General features: G+C 35.7%; 1 protein-coding gene across 1 annotated transcript; it reads right to left on the reverse strand.

Annotated features, from left to right (window-relative positions):
• Window positions 1-584: 584 nt before the first annotated feature.
• Window positions 585-15,362, reverse strand: LOC114538004. Its single transcript, XM_028559115.1, has 6 exons — window positions 15,243-15,362; window positions 14,283-14,345; window positions 13,653-13,690; window positions 13,094-13,133; window positions 12,689-12,802; window positions 585-3,800 (listed from the first exon to the last, which is right to left on the reverse strand). The coding sequence occupies exons 5-6, from the start codon at window positions 12,791-12,793 to the stop codon at window positions 585-587; spliced, it is 3,321 nt and encodes a 1,106-aa protein (XP_028414916.1). The 5' UTR covers window positions 12,794-12,802; window positions 13,094-13,133; window positions 13,653-13,690; window positions 14,283-14,345; window positions 15,243-15,362.
• Between the last annotated feature and the right edge of the window lie 1,503 nt (window positions 15,363-16,865).

The raw sequence follows: 16,865 nt of genomic DNA on the forward strand, positions 1-16,865 counted from the left end.
AAAGCATGGTTATATTATTTAATGTTTGTATATGAGCGCCAAACATGCTGGAAACTTTAAATAGGACAAGCATTTGACCATAAAAACGGCGTGGTTATCCATGTCAAAATATTTGACATCATAACCAAAGCATGGTTATATTGTTTAATGTTTGTATATGAGCGCCAAACATGCTAAAAACTTTAAATTGGACAAGCATTTGACCATTAAAACAGCGTGGTTAACCATGTCAAAATATTTGACATCAAAATATTTGACATCATAACTAAAGCATTGTTATGCACCAAAGAGTCTTCCGATGTAAAATATAAAATATCAAAATTCTGCAGGTGCTTTAATAGCGGTAAATCAACCTTCCGAAAACTCATATTACCCGAAACATTATTGCAAAAAATAACTGTTGAGTAGATTCATTAGAAATTATTTGGGCCGCATATATAAGTGTTCCAGTTACCCTACTATTTGATCATTGGCAAGTGCATCTATAAAACACCAGACCCAACGCGAGAGATATATTTAACAGTTATTTTGCAATCGTATATCATTAGTCATATACCACGAGAGTGAGCAGAAAAACAGTTTTATTATTTACACAAGCGCTGAAAAACCACTTTCAAATTTATACGTAATTTATACGTAGCTTGCTCCAAATCACCTTTATCCCTATAAATATTACCCAAGTTTTCGTATAAATCAGCAACATCTCTATGATTTGGCCCCAATTGTTCTAATCGAATTTTCAGGGCTAGTTTATAATAATTATTAGCTTGCTGCAAATTTCCTTTCTTACGATACACAATACCCAGGTTGTTGTATAAGTCGGCAATTGTTATATGATTTGGCCCTAATTTTTCTAATTGAATTTTAAACGCTTGTTGAAAATAATCGTTAGCTTGCTCCAAATCACCTTCATTCTCACACACAAGGCGCCCCAAGTTGTTGTATGAATTGGCAACGTCAGCATGGTTTGGCCCCAACTGTTCTAACTGAATTTTCAGCGCTCGTTGATAATAATCACGAGCTTGCTCCAAATCACCTTTACCCTTACACACAAGCCCCAAGTTGTTGTATGAAGCAGCAACGTCAGCATGGTTTGGTCCCAATTGATCTATTTGAATTTCCAGTGCTCGTTGATAATAATTATCAGCTTGCTCAAAATCACCTTTAGCATAACACACAGTACCCAGGTTGTTGTATGAACTAGCAAGTTCAACATGGTTTGGCCCCAATTGTTCTAACCGAATTTTCCGCGTTTGTTGATAATAATAACTAGCTTGCTCCAAATCACCTTTATCTTTACACAAATTACCCAAGTTGCTGTATATGCCAGCAACGACATGATGATTTGGGCCTAAATATTCTAATTTAATTTTCAGCGCTCGTTGGTAATAATCACTAGCTTGCTTCAAATCACCTTTAACTTTACACACAACACCCAAGTTCATGTGTAAGGTAGCAACATCAATATGATTTGGCCCTAATAGTTCTAATAGAATTTTCAGGGCAGCTTGAAAATAATTATTAGCTTGCTCCAAATCACCTTCCTTAAGATATACACTAGCCTGGTTGGTGTATAAGTTAGCAAATTTTCTATCATTTGGCTCTAATTTTTCTAATAGAATTTTCTCCACTTGTTGATAATAATCTTTAGCTTGCTCCAAATCACCTTTATCACTACACACAACACCCAGATTTTGGTATGTAGTAGCAACATCAACATGGTTTGGCCCCAATTGTTCCAACAGAATATTCAGTGCTCGTTGATAATAATCTTTAGCTTGCTCAAAATTACCTTTAACTTTACACACATTACCAAAGGCGATGTACGAACTAGCAACGTCAAAAATTTTCTCTCCTGATTGTTCTAATATAATTTTCAGACCCTGCTGACAATAATCATAAGCTTGGTCCAGATCACCTTTATCACGATACACATTACCCAGACTGGTGTAGCAAAAGGCAACGTCAATATTCTTTGGTCCTAATTGCTGTAATGCAATTTTCAATTTCTGCTGGAAAATTTTCAACGAGAAGTCAAACTCGAAAAAGTCGTGTAGAATTTCTCCAAAAAAAGAAAATATTTTCCGGATTTCAGTTTCATCAAATGCTGAGCTCATTGAGGATAGCCCTTCATTTGGAAACAATTTGTTAATTTCTGTGAATAATGATTTTAAATGTGAAATTATTTTCATCTTATCTTTCCTATCTTTGAAAGAATACAATGTTCTTGTAACGTCGTGAATTACTTTTCTTATATTTTGCCCTTCATTTGATATTTTATCTTTTGATGAATTGCCAATGTCAGTTTTTTTCGAAAGACAAAGCAATTTGATCACATCATGGACAACACGATGAAGACGGATGTCTCCCCCCTTATTTCCCACATGAACAAACAATGAGCAGTGTTTTATTGGAAGAATGATATCCTCGGCATCCAACTCTTCTTCTTCCTGCTGAACGTATTTCACAACAAGATCAAGTGGTAGTGGTTCAAATGATATCAAAGAGAAAAGGTTGAATGCGTGTTCAAGAATTGTGTTTTCTTCCTGACATTTTGTAACAGCTAAAAGCACAGCGGCACTCATGGTGGATGAATATGCTGCTGAATTTGTCTGCTTCAGACGTTTTTCGGTGAATTCTCTTCTTCCTCTTTTAAGCTTTTCTAAATAATCTGGCCATGAAAAATCTGAACGAATCTCGTTGACTTGTCTCATATACACGGCTGCAGCGGCCAATGCCAACGGTTGACGATCTAACTTCTCTGCCACCTCATATAGTAATGGATCATTGACGTCTGTTCTTGATAACAGGGCAAGAAGCTCGCGACATTCTTGGTCAGTCATACCGAGACAAAGTGAAATATGTTTACTTGACAGGCTGTCGGAAGGAACTGCATTTGTGTTCTGTGTCGTCACTATGATTTGGCCGTTATTCCAAACATCGCCGCCCATCAGAGGCAGTAGTGGGGCAATGAGCTCGAAATTTTCAACGTTGTCGACGATAATCCACCACTGCTTCCAACTCTTAATTCTGTTGGATATTTGTAATCTTAAATCTTTAATTTTCTCATATTTTGCTTTAGAAGAGCTCGAAAGATTTTGTAACACGCTTTGGTTGCAATTTAGCTTACGACAAAAATCTTCATATGAATATAAAAGAGAATCTAAATCTTTTCCGTTCAATGTCATTACAAACATTGCTTCGTCCTTCACATGAGCATCTTCGCAAATATCTTCACAAACTTTTCTGGCGAGTTGAGATTTTCCACTTCCGGGATTTCCAGAGATGTAAAAATATGTAAGTTTGCCGTCGTTATCGCTGCGCAACTTTTCAAGATCCTCTCTTATCTCGTGTATCTTGTCAGAACGAGACACGACTTCATGAGTTGGCTTGGGAGGTAGAATTTGGAAGGATTTATAGAGGTTTTTAATTCGAACAACTTCGTTGCTTGTCAGTCCTAATGCACTCAATGCATTTATAACGTCTGTTGTCTTAGTTTGAAAGTCGGCATCATCCAGCGTTTTTTCAGGTTTATGAGTTATTTCATTTCGTAGTTTTCTCAGATTATCGATTTCAGTTTTTTGCGTTGGATTAAGGCTTGCACCAATCGATTTGGAAAAAAGAATTGCACCAAAAAGTGCAGTACAATCCCAATCATTTGTATCTCCATGCTTAAATTTGGACTGAAGCATTGGTTTAATTCCTCTTGCTCTTGATTTCTCGAGATTAAACAAGTGACTACCACTTACGTTTGTGTCATCCCATGCTCCACGAGAAGCCTGGTAACGTTTGTTCCATTCCTGAATAAAGAAATTCCTTAATTCCTTCCTCACAACATCACTGACAATGTAGTCTGCTCGAATGTAGTTTTGTCTTTCCTCGCTTTCCCATGGTATACCGGACATTCTTGGCTGCTAAAAATTGAAGAACGTTTTTAAATGCGATTCAAGCTAAAAATCAGCTGTACTATATATGGTTGATTAATAAATTGAGAGTTTCGCAAGTTCCTTTTCGGCTACAATATTGCGTTGAATAAAAATAATGAATAATATCAATTTAAAAAACTTGTCTGTAACGGAAGATAGACACGAGCAATGTCTCAATAAAAGAGAGAAAGTCAACAGATGACAAAAATGATTGTTTTGAGACAGACAATTATCCTGAAGCATGAATTTCAACATACGCCATTTTCTTATAGTTTTGTGAAGTACTCACCAATGTGATGATATATTCTTTACTTTTTAAAACTCATATTCTAAAAACGAATGATCAATCACAACATGAAATTTATACCACGCTGCATGATTATGCGGTTTACTGGTATTGTTGTTGTGTGAAAGATAATCGTTATTTTTAAAGGATTTACTAAGCAAGTATGTAGTTTTCACCACTCATTTTTACTACGCAATTATAATTGTTATTTTTTAGTTCGAAAAAAGATCAAATTGCCGAAACCTCTCTCACTCTTCTTAGTTCGAGTAACTTGCCTTATAACGGCCTAATTAAAAAGGGAATTTCTGTTTTGGTTTCTGTGTTGCATTCAAAGGAAATGAGATGTTATAAAATCAATTCAACAAACTTGTGTGTAACAGAAGTTAGACACGAGCAATGTGTAAATATAAGAGAGAAAATAAACTGAAGACAAAACTCATCGTGATTCGGCTGATAATTATTTTGAAGCATGAATTTCAACATACGCGATGTATTGGCTATTGCGTGTGTGGTAAATAGTTTGATTTTATACGTTTCTTCTGATCGTCATATCTCAAAGAAACATGCGTCAAAAACTAATAAAACAATTGCAAGCTCTCATAGGTTTATGAAGTACTCACCAACTTGATGATATAATTATATTCTTCACTTTTTTACTCGTATTCTAAACGATAAAGAAAGAACTGATGAATTGTAACATGAAATTTATATCATGCTGATTATGCCGTCTACTGGTCTTGTTGTTTTGTGCAAGATAATGGTTGTTTTAAAATATTTATACCAAGCGAATGTGTAGTTTTCATCATTCGTTTATTTGATGTTATGTGAGTGTAATGGGTAAGCATTACATTTAGGAAAAAAGAGGACTGGTCCAAAGTGAATAAAATCGTCTCACACTCACACAATCAGTGAATGATGTGACAACTCTGCTCTTACAATGACGTAATTTACATGTTCACTCAAGCCATGCATTCTACAAATAACAAGTTTTGAAACAAATGTTATCATCATTTGTGTATCTCAAAACATTTAGAGGCTGTTTACATGAGCCCGGTTACCCGAGATTCAACGAAGCGTGAGATGATGTTGAGGTATTGAAATGAGCAGATGACATTGTCCTGGCAGTCGTATAATCACCTTAACAATAGCATGTGCTTGTTTTGTGTCATAAAGACTTATTTCAATACTTCAAAGTCCTCTCACGCTTCGTTGAAACTCGGGTAACCGGGCTCATGTAAACAGCCCCTTAGGCGTTATTTCTTGCGATCGTTTTACGCAATGTTGTATACTATGTGAAATAAAGAAAATATTGCAGATATGGTTGTGTTTTCATTTGACAATCTAAATCTGCCATCACCAACAAAACGAAACGAATATCAGTTCGCCCTCTAATCCACAAATCTATTTATTTATACACAAAGCTTCTCCTTTGGTAATGAGTTTTAGTAAGTTGACTGAAATCATGTTATAGTAACTACTTAAAGTAATCGAGGTTTGAGCCAAGTTCCACAAATAACAATTTTTAAAAGAAACGTTGTACCATCATCCGTCAAATATGCATCTTAAAACAAGCGTCATTGTATATCTGTTGTACATTTCATTTGGGCTCAGCACGACTCTGTTTGAGATTTGGATTGAAAATCACTGATAATCAGATCTTGTACCCGAAATTCCGGTCAAATATTTAAAATGAAAAACATACACATTCTGCCTACTTTATGACACTCACAGATTAATGCCGCTATGCGAATAGAAAAATATCGTGAAGGTGAATATATTCTTTCTCTCTATCACCCAAAGTTTACATGTTTCAGGTAATAAGGAGTATTATTATATGGCAAGCGCTTGTTTTGGTTAATTCTGCAATTTGATTGGCTGCTGACAGGTCCGGATTTCCCCGTATTGCCCACGGGCAATACGCAATTCTTATTGCCCTGTGAAAACAAGGCGAAACTCACGGCAAAAACTAACTAAATTTAAACTGAAAAACAGATTAAATTCTTAAACGGAAAATAATGAATTTGAAATAAAAATAATAAATTTATATTTTACAAAATAGAGCGTTTTTTTTTCACTTTAGGCCGATGTTTTGGTGTCGTGTGCCCGGATGAGATTGATCATTAAAATTACTCATAAAGAATTAATCATTACAATGTCTGCATGAAATATGCCATATAATAAAAAACTTACTAACTTCGACTGTTCGGTCTGTACGGTAAAATACCACGATGTGATAACTCTGCTCTTACAATGATGTAATTTACATGTTCACTAAAGCCATGCATTCCACAAATAACAAGTTTTGAAACAAACGTTATCCGGCATCATTTGTGCATCACAAATCCCCGAGGAGCAATTTTGAGTGAAATAAAGTCATTTGCCGAGATATTTCGCGTAAATATTGTATACGGGGGGGGGGATGGGGAAACGTGACGCAAAAAAAAGTCTACAATTTTTTTCCAGGATTGTAGTTCTATAGTCGCTCATTTAAAGCCATAAATATGATAGTTATAATTAGGTTTTAAAATATAGTTCAAGTACACACTTCCCATATCGCTCTCTGGTAATCAAAACTGCCCAACAAACAAATAACTATGTCCCACAAATTCTAAAGGTATTGAATATAGATGCCGTCGTCTTGCCCACATAATTCGACCATCATGTGACAAGCTAAGTGTTTTCCGCGACTTCAAACAAGGGTGCGGAATATGCGCTAGTTTTATTTTATCAACACACGCTATTTATATGATCAGGCATTACTTTGTGTTTTGTTTGAAAATAAACAAAAAATTAGCCCGGCTTTTTAGCCTTGAAAGGGTCCTCAAGAGCCATACGAATTCACGCATTCACGCCCCAAAATAATCGAAATAACGCGTCACGTAAAAACAGGAATAAAATTCACGTTCACGCCGAGGCTAAAAGAGAGCATGCCTAATTGAATTCGACAAAATAAATGACAACATCAAACATGAATAGAAAGTCAGAAAGGGTCCAAAAAACACTTTTGAGATATTTTCTGTGGGATCAAGCCATTTTTGGAGCAGCTTGTATCACGTAATCACGCTATTTCGCAAAAGAATTCACGAAATCCGCCGCTTAGATTTAAACATTACCGGCTCTCGTTAATATTTGAATTCCCCATTTCACGCACCGAAAATAATTTAATCCCGTGATAAGGACGGAAATAAACGCTTCACGAAAATCATGGGGGCAGTAAAAACTTTAGACAAACTGATCTGAGTTGCAAAATATTTTTCAAAGAATTTGATCTGTCGTCTACATATCGAGACATGACCAAAACAATCAACACAATACTAGTACAGACCTCGATATTATTTCAAATGTTTCATTTTTGTTCACGATGAAGTTTACGTAGTTTCTTTACCAGCCAAGATATTCACATAACTCGTAAGCGAGGTCTACATTATCAGAAGTTGAGAAGCGATTGTCAATGACTCAATTCGTCTATTTCATCTGAATACGAAAACGAGACGAATTTTGTTATATATGCTACCTTGAAAGCTTTTGTGTATGCAAACAGGAAACTAACTGAAAGGGAAATTCCCCACTTTTGATATTGCATTCGAATGAAATAAAAGACATAAATGTCTTTAAAATCCTGTATCGTGTTTCTCAAACCTTCGCAATAGCTTTTGCTACTCCAACTGCTTGTTTTTTTGCCCAAACACAAGAAGGCAAGAACAGTACCATGGTTGTGTGATAAATTGACAGTTGAGGTATTTCCCTTTTGCTTTTGATATTGCATTCAATAAAAATGACAGTGACAAATAAGAATTTAATCAACTTGTGGGTAACAGAAACACATTAACACCAGCAATGTCTCGATAAAGAGGGAAAATAGACAGAAGACAAAACAATTATTAACAGACAATTATTCTGAAGCATGAATTTCAACATACGCTTTCTATTGTGTGGTTGGTGGATAGTTTGATTTTGAATGTCAAATCTCAAAGAATCATGCATCAAAACTAATAAAACATCAGTATTCCTACAGGTTTATGCAGTATACTCACCAACTTGATGAAATATTCTTCACTTTTTAACTTATATTCTAAACAAGAAAGATTAATTATGATAAAATTCATATTTTATATCAAGCTGACTGAAATTTATATCATGCTGATTATTCGGTCTGCTGCCTTTATATGCTGGCGTTGTGTGCAAGATAATGGTTGTTTCGAAATACTTACCAAGCGAATTTGCAGTTTTCACCATTCATTTCATATTGCGATTATAATTGTTACATTTTAGTTCGAAAAAGACGATGAAATCGAGGAAACTTCTCTTACACGACACTCAACGAATTCGAATAACTTGCCATGTAAGCAACTAATTGACAGGGGAATTCCCTGTTTTCCTCTATATTGCATTCAAATGAAATGAAACGTAAAAACAAAAAAATATTAAGTTAACAAACTTGTGTGTATCAGAAGATAGAAACGAGCGATGTCTCGATATAAAACAGAAAATAAACTGACGACAAAACTGTTTGCATTACAGAGGAAAATTACTCTGAAGCATGAAACATAAATTTCATCACACGCCATGTGTTGCGTTGGTGGTGATATTTAGCTAATATATCTGCTCCTAATACTCTGAAGAAGGTTATATAATTATGTTATATATATGATTGGGTTTATTTTGACTAATCTAAGTCTGCCGTCATCAACAAAATTAAATGACTTGTTCGTATTCCTGAAATTAAAATCATCTTTTTCCAGCGATCAAACTATTAAGCTCAAATTAAATAACTTATCCTAAATAATTTATAATTAGGCGAAGAGAATATATTTATTTAAAATACCTGGGCAAAGTGACCAACGAATCTTTGGATTTACAAACCACTAACTCAAATAATAGTTAAGACTTAAAGCGACGTCTCTGCGATCACATTCGCCGAAATTTTCTCGGACACTGCTGCGATATCAATAAGGTAACCGGGCTGAACAGCAACGTTATTCTGATATTTGCTGATATTGATAAATCCATAACTTCAGAATTGGTTGAACAAAATCAGTAATTTTATTATACAAGGGAGTAGGAAACAACTCAAAGTTGGGAGTGGGTGCAAGGGTCAAGGGGCACTTTTGGGCAAGAAAAGGGCAGCTAAGGGGCTGTTTGCATGAGCCCGGTTACCCGAAATTCAACGAAGCATGAGATGATTTTGAGGTATTGAAATGAGCAGATAACATGATCCTGGCATTCGTATAATCACCACAACAATAGCATGTGCTTGTTTGGTGTCATAAAAATTTATTTCAATACCTCAAAGTCCTCTCACGCTTCGTTGAATCTCGGGTAACTGGGCTCATGTAAACAGCCCCTAAAACATCTATAAAGGTGGTTAATTGTTAAATATGCTGGTTAAAGGGCACTTTTAATCATTTGAAAAATTAACGGGGGTGCATGCCCTGTACCCCCGGGTCCCGACGCCTCTATTTATATAGACAGCTTTATGATTCGAAACCTGATGTTTAAAAATAATCAATGGCTCTAATTAATGCAAACAATTAGTAAATTAATTCCATTGAATTTTAAATTATTGCAGATTCCGAAATCTTTATATTCTTAATCCAGAGGTATTTCAAGTGAATTTACAAAAATTTGTATAAATTCTTGCATTAAAGTCCGACCAAATCGTTGCAATATAATGTCCATAGCCCAATGATGATATTTCTTCAGCTTTCTCTAGATCGCCTTGATTAAAACACACAGCGCCCAGCTGGCAGCTGACGTAGCTAAGCCAGCTACGTCAATATGTAGTTCTCTCCTAATTGTTCTAATTGAATCTTCAGCGCCCGCTGATGATAATCACTGGCCTGTTCCAGATCACCTTTACGATAAACACATTACCCAGGTGTTATAAGAATTAGCAACGTCAATATGGTTCTCTCCTAATTGTTCTAATTGAATCTTCAGCGCCCGCTGATGATAATCACTGGCCTGCTCCAGATCACCTTTACGATAAAACACAACACCCAGTTGTGTAAGACGTAGCAACGTCAAATTGCTTCTCTCCTAATTGTTCTAATCGAATCTTCAGTGCCCGCTTATGGTAATCATTGGCCTGTTCCAAATCACCTTTATCAGAACGCACAACACCCAGGTTGTTGTAAATTTAGCTACGTCAATATGCTCTCTCCTAATTGTTCTAATTGAATCTTCAGTGCCCGCTGATATAATCACTAGCCTGTTCCAGATCACCTTTACGATAAAACACATTACCCAGTTGTTGTAAGAATTAGCTATGTAAATATGGTTCTCTCCTAATTGTTCTAATTTAATCTTCAGCGCCCGCTGATGATAATCACTGGCCTGTTCCAGGTCACCTTTATCAGAACACATATTACCCAGGTTGTTGTAAGAATTAGCCACGTCAATATTGTTCTCTCCTAATTGTTCTAATTGAATCTTCAGCGCCCGCTGATGATAATCATTGGCCTGTTCCAAATCACCTTTATCAGAACACACATTACCCAGGTTGTTGTAAGACGCAGCTAAGTCAATATGGTTCTCCCCTAATTGTTCTAATCGAATCTTCAGGGCCCGCTGATGGTAGTCATTGGCCTGTTCGAAATCACCTTTATTGTGACACACACAACCCAGGTTTTCGTAAGCACAAGCTGTAAGAACATGATTTTCGCCTAATAGTTCTAATTTATTTTTCAGTTCCTGTTGAAAAAAATCCATCGACATTTTGAACTCAGAAAAATAAAAAAGTTTTTTCCCAAAAAACCTATACACTCCAATCATTTCAGTTTTATCAAAGCCTGTGCTCATCAAAAAATAACGCTTGATTCGGAAACAATCTGTTAATTTCTGTGTGAAATACTTTCAAATGTGGAATCATTTTAATTATATCTTTCCTATTCTTGAAGGAATACATTGTTTTCACAACGCTGTGAATTACTCTTTTTATAGTTCCACTTTTATTTGAAATTTCATTTTCGGGTGAAATGTCGTAGTTAATATGTTCTTTTAAAGGAAAAATCAATTTGATCACCTCGTGGACAACACGATGCAGGCGTATATCACCGTCTTTATTCCCAACATGAACAAACAACGAGCAGTGTGTTATTGTAAGTATAATATCCTCGGCATCCAACTCTTCTTTCTGCTGAACGTATTTCACAACAAGATCAAGTGGCAGTGGTTCAAACGATATCAAAGAGAAAAGGTTGAACGCGTCTTCAAGAATTTTGTTTTTTTCCGCACATTTTGTAACAGCTAAAAGCACAGCTGCACTCATGGTGGATGAATATGCTGCTGAATTTGTCTGCTTGAGACGCTCTTCTGTTAATTCCCTTTTCCCTTTCTTAAGCTTTTCTAAATAATCTGGCCACGAAAAGTCTTGATGACACTCGTTGGCTTGTCTCATATACACGGCTGCCGAAGCCATTGCCAGTGGTTGATGATCTAACTTCTCTGCCACCTCATCTAATAATGAATCATTGACTTCAGTTTTTGACAACAGGGCAAGAAGCTCGCGACTTTTTTTGTTATTCATACCGAGACTAAGTGAAATATGTTTACTTGACAAGCTGTCGGAAGGAACTGCATTTGTGTTTTGTGTCGTCACTATGATTTGACCGTTATTCCAAACATCGTCGCCCATCAGAGGCAATAGTGGGAAAATGAGCTCGAGATTTTCCACATTGTCGACGATAATCCACCACTTCTTCCAATGCTTGATTCTGTTGGATATTTGCAATCTCAAATCTTTGATTTTCCCATCTTTTGGTTTAGAAGAGCTCAAAAGATCTTTTAATACGCTTTCGTTGCAATTTAGCTTACGACAAAAAACTTCATAGGAATATAAAAGAGAATCTAAATCTTTTCCGTTTAATGTCATTGCAAACATTGCTTCGTCCTTCGCATGAACATCTTCGCAAATATCTTCACAAACTTGTCTGGCGAGTTGAGATTTTCCACTTCCAGGATTCCCAGAGATGTAAAAATATGTAAGTTTGCCATCGTTATCGCTGCGCAACTTTTCAAGATCTTCTCTTATCTCGTGTATCTTGTCAGAACGAGACACGACTTCATGAGATGGCTTGGGAGGTAGAATTTGGAAGGATTTATAGAGATTTTTAATTCGAACGACTTCGCTGCTTGACAGTCCTAATGCATTCAATGCATTTATAACGTCTGTTGTCTTGGTTTGAAAGTCGGCATCATCCAGCGTTTTTTCAGGTTTATGAGTTATTTCATTTCGCAGTTTTCTCAGATTATCGATTTCAGTTTTTTGCGTTGGAATAAGGTTTGCACCAATCGAGTTGGAATAAAGAATTGCATCAAAAAGTACAGTACAATCCCAATCATTTGAATTTCCATGATTAAATTTGGATTGAAGCATTGACTTATTTGGTCTTGCTCGTGATGCCTCCAGATTAAAGAACTTGCTACCACTTACGTTTGTGTCATCCCATGCTCCGAGAGAAGCCTTGTTCCATTCCTGAATAAAGAAACTTCTTAATTCCTTCCTCACAACGTCACTGACAATGTAGTCTGCTCGAATGAAGTTTTGTCTTTCCTCGCTTTCCCATGGTATACCGGACATTTCTGCTCGCTAAAATTGAAAAACGTTTTTAACTGCGGTTCAAGCTAAGAATCAGCTGTACCATGGTTGATTAATAAATTGAGAGTTTGGGAATTTCCCTTTCGACTTCAATACTGCGTTCAATAAAAATAATGAATAATATCAATTTAAAAAATTGTCTGTAACAGAAGATAGACACGAGCAATGTCTCAATATAAGAGAGTAAACAGATGTCAAAAATTATTGTGATAAGACAGACAATTATTCTAAAGCATGAATTTCAACATGCGCCATATTCTTAGAGGTTTGTGAAGTACTCACCAACTTGATGATATATTCTTCACTTTTTAAAACTCATATTCTAAAAACGAAAGATCAATCACAACAGGAAATTTATATCACGCTGATTATGCGGTCTACTGGTATTGTGTTGTGTGCAAGATAATGGTTGTTTTGAAAGGGCTTACTAAGCAAGTATGTAGCGTATTTCATGATGCAATTATAATTGTTATGTTTTCGTTCGAAAACAAGATAAATTTGGCGAACTTCTCTCACACAGCACTCATAGAGTGCAAATAACTTGCCTATCTTGCGACCAATTGAAAAAAGGAATTTCCTTTTTGGTTTTCCATATTGCATTCAAAAGAGACGTAATAAAATCAATTCAACAAGAATGTGTAAATATAAGAGAGAAAATGAACGGACGGCAAAACTGATCGTGATACGACAGACAATTATTCTGAAGCATGAATTTCAACATACGCCATCTATTGCGTGGGTGCTGATTTTATACCTTGCTTCTGAATGTCGTATCTCAAAGAATCATGCATCAAAACTAATAAAATAATTGCCAGCTCTCATAGGTTTGTGAAGCACTCACCAACTTGATGATATATTCTTCACTTTTCAAATCATATTCTAAACGAGAAAGATTATAACATGAAATTTATATCATGCTGATTATGCGGTCTACTGGTCTTGTTGATGTGTGCAAGATAATGGTTGTTTTAAAATACTTACCAAGCGAATTTGTACCACTCACTTATTTCATGTTATGTGAGTGTAATGGATATGCGTTACATTTAGCAAAAAGGAGATGAACTGATCCAAAGTGAATAAAATCGACTTACACTCACACAATCAGTGAATGATGTTACAACTCTACTCTTAAAATGACGTAATTTACATGTTCACTAAAGACATGCATTCCACAAATAACTAGTTTTAAAATAAAACGTTATCATCATTTGTGTATCTTAAAACATGCGTCATTTCGTGCGATCGTTTTACCGCAATTATGTTTGATTTGGCGCATCTTTTATAGTGCGGTGGTAGTTTTATTAAAACTGAGAACTTGTAAATAAGTTAATATACTAAATAAACTAAAATTTCAACATACGCCATCTATTGCGTGGGTGACGAATAGTTTGATTTTACGCGTTGCTTCTGAATGTCATATTTCAAAGAATCGTGTTTCATAGAATCACGCGTCAAAACTAATAAAACATACCCAAATAGATTAATCAATTGCTCACCAACTTGATGGTATATTCTTCAGTTTTTAACTCATCTTCTAAACGAGGAAGATTATAATATATAACAAGAAATTTATCATGCTGATTCTGCGGTCTACTGGTCTTGTTGTTCTGTGCAAGATATATATAATGCCTTCAAATACCTACGAAGTAATTCGTATTTTTCGCCACTCATTTATTTCAAGTGTCATGATTGTAATGGCTGCATTATTTTTTGAAAAAGATAAACTTTCCAAAATGAATAAAATCGTCTCACGCCCACACAATCAGTGAATGCTGTGAAATGCATGCCACAAAATTATTAACAAGTATCTCAAAACGTGCAGACGTCATTTTGTATGATCGTTTTGTGCAATTATTTTTCGAATTGCATACCTATCTTCAGGATGTCTTAATGACATTCCATGCACTGATCAAACTAGGCTCTGCACGAGTGCTTATAACTCTAACCTTTACCCTGTAATGCACATACCTAAACTGCATACAGTATGCAGTATAAAACTTTGAATTATATTTTTAAGAAACATTTTGCAAAAATGTAATACGTTGCTTCTGAATGTCACTCGTATTTCGACTGTAATAACAACGACTTAGTCTACAAGGTCATCCGTCACCGTCTAATGTATTCAGCAAAACAAGTTTGAACGTGTATGCAAAACAAACCTCAATTTATGTGACGTTTTATACAATATGTATCCCCCAATATTAAATTCAGCGATGTCCTATTCGTAAAATAGGGAGTATAAAATGTTCGCAGAGCAAGTCTAAATGAAATAATTCCCCGCGCTACTTTGATCGACTCTACAAAAGCACTACGGGAGATACCGTGATTGCGACAATAAATTTTCGTGTGAAATGACCTTTTCAGCACATTTTTCCCAGGCAGAAAAGCATGTTTGCATGATTGGAGTTCAAATGTTTAAATGAGTTCGTACCAACTTGATGATCTACTTCTTACTTTCAACTTAAATTCTAAAGGAAAAAACAATGATTGTGTTATCAACTGGCTTGGTTGTGACTATAAATACTTGTGACGCCCCCACAAGTAAGCGTTAACTCCCAATATTATATATTGTAAATTTCGTAAATGATGTGCAGAAATAACTGGATGGGTCAGTCGTAGTAAGGCAAGATCAGCCTGGAAGGTGGTTGGATTATAATCCCTATGCTCGAATATCTGACCAATGTGCATCTCTTTAACTTGAGTCTCGTTCTCCTGAGATCTGTTGTGAAGACCAAGAACGACTGTGAATCTTCGTCGTCGAACTACTTGACGTTTCTTGTTAACCACATAGTGAAAAAATTATAAACTTTAAAAGAAATGGAGAAGTTATTTGAATGTCTCTAATCGCCACTTAGTAACAGCGAATTTTCAATTCACCACTCCAGATATTAGTGCTAAACCTTAGAATCATTACTCACTCCTTATTGTTGCCAAGAAATTCCACGTGGCAGTGGCGTAGTTAGCATCGATAATTGAGGGAAGGCATCATTCATGTATTCATGGGAGCTCGCGACGTAATAACGCGAGTTACGCGACGATTGTCTTTGCCACTCGGCCAACAGATCTTGAAATCAACAGCTATATTTTTCTAACTTACCCAAATTTTACGTCATGATAAAACACTTTCACCACCCAGAATTCGAACCATCAACATGAAAGTTGCGAGACTATTCTCGTGACCTCTAGACTATTTGCTCTTGGGATAACTGACGTTATTTTTATTTTACTTAAACCTTTTTTCAAGTTCATAATGAAAAACATTCCTTTCATAATTCAATCCTTCCGCTTAAGACATGCGAGAAACTAAAAACTACGGCGCCATAGACAAACTTGCAAGAGGAGCCTCTTTCCTCGAAACAGGACAAGACAGCGAGAACCAATAGATTGGTGTGTCACGCAGTGGATGCGACTCCAAAAGCCGAAAGCTTAGTATATATCACAGCGTTTAAGTATGTTTAGTAACCGTATAATATAAGCTAAACAGATTGATTTAGTTAAGAAATTAAGTGAATAAAGAACATTTAAAATTTTGTTGATTTAATGCAATAGTACTAGTGCACATAGTGGGGAAATAACCACGTGCACACATCACAAACGTAGATAATTAAAGATAGTACACGCACATGCACGACGCATGTCTGCAAATTGCAATTACCATAAAAAAGAAAGTTCTTCAAGGATTAGCTACTAGAGCATTAGCGCTTTGTGTTAAAAGCTACATTTATTTATTCCTACCTAAATCCCTTTTCAAAGTCATAATGAAAATATATTCGTCGCACCATTTGACCATTAAAACAGCGTGCATGGTGACCCATGTCAAAATATTTGACCTGATAAAGCATGGTTATATTTTTTAATGTTGTATATGAGCGCCAAACATGCTGGAAACTTTACATAGGACAAGCATTTAACCATTAAAACAGCGTGGTTATCCATATAAAAATATTTGACATCATAACCAAAGTATGGTTATATTGTTTAAGGTTTGTATATGAGCACCAAACATGCTGGAAACTTTACATAGGACAAGCATTTGACCATTAAAACAGCGCGG

The sequence above is a fragment of the Dendronephthya gigantea genome, unplaced genomic scaffold (genome assembly GCF_004324835.1).
Source record: "Dendronephthya gigantea isolate DGI-Jeju-01 unplaced genomic scaffold, DenGig_1.0 000172F, whole genome shotgun sequence".
In the NCBI taxonomy this organism is placed as follows: Eukaryota; Metazoa; Cnidaria; class Anthozoa; order Malacalcyonacea; family Nephtheidae; genus Dendronephthya; species Dendronephthya gigantea.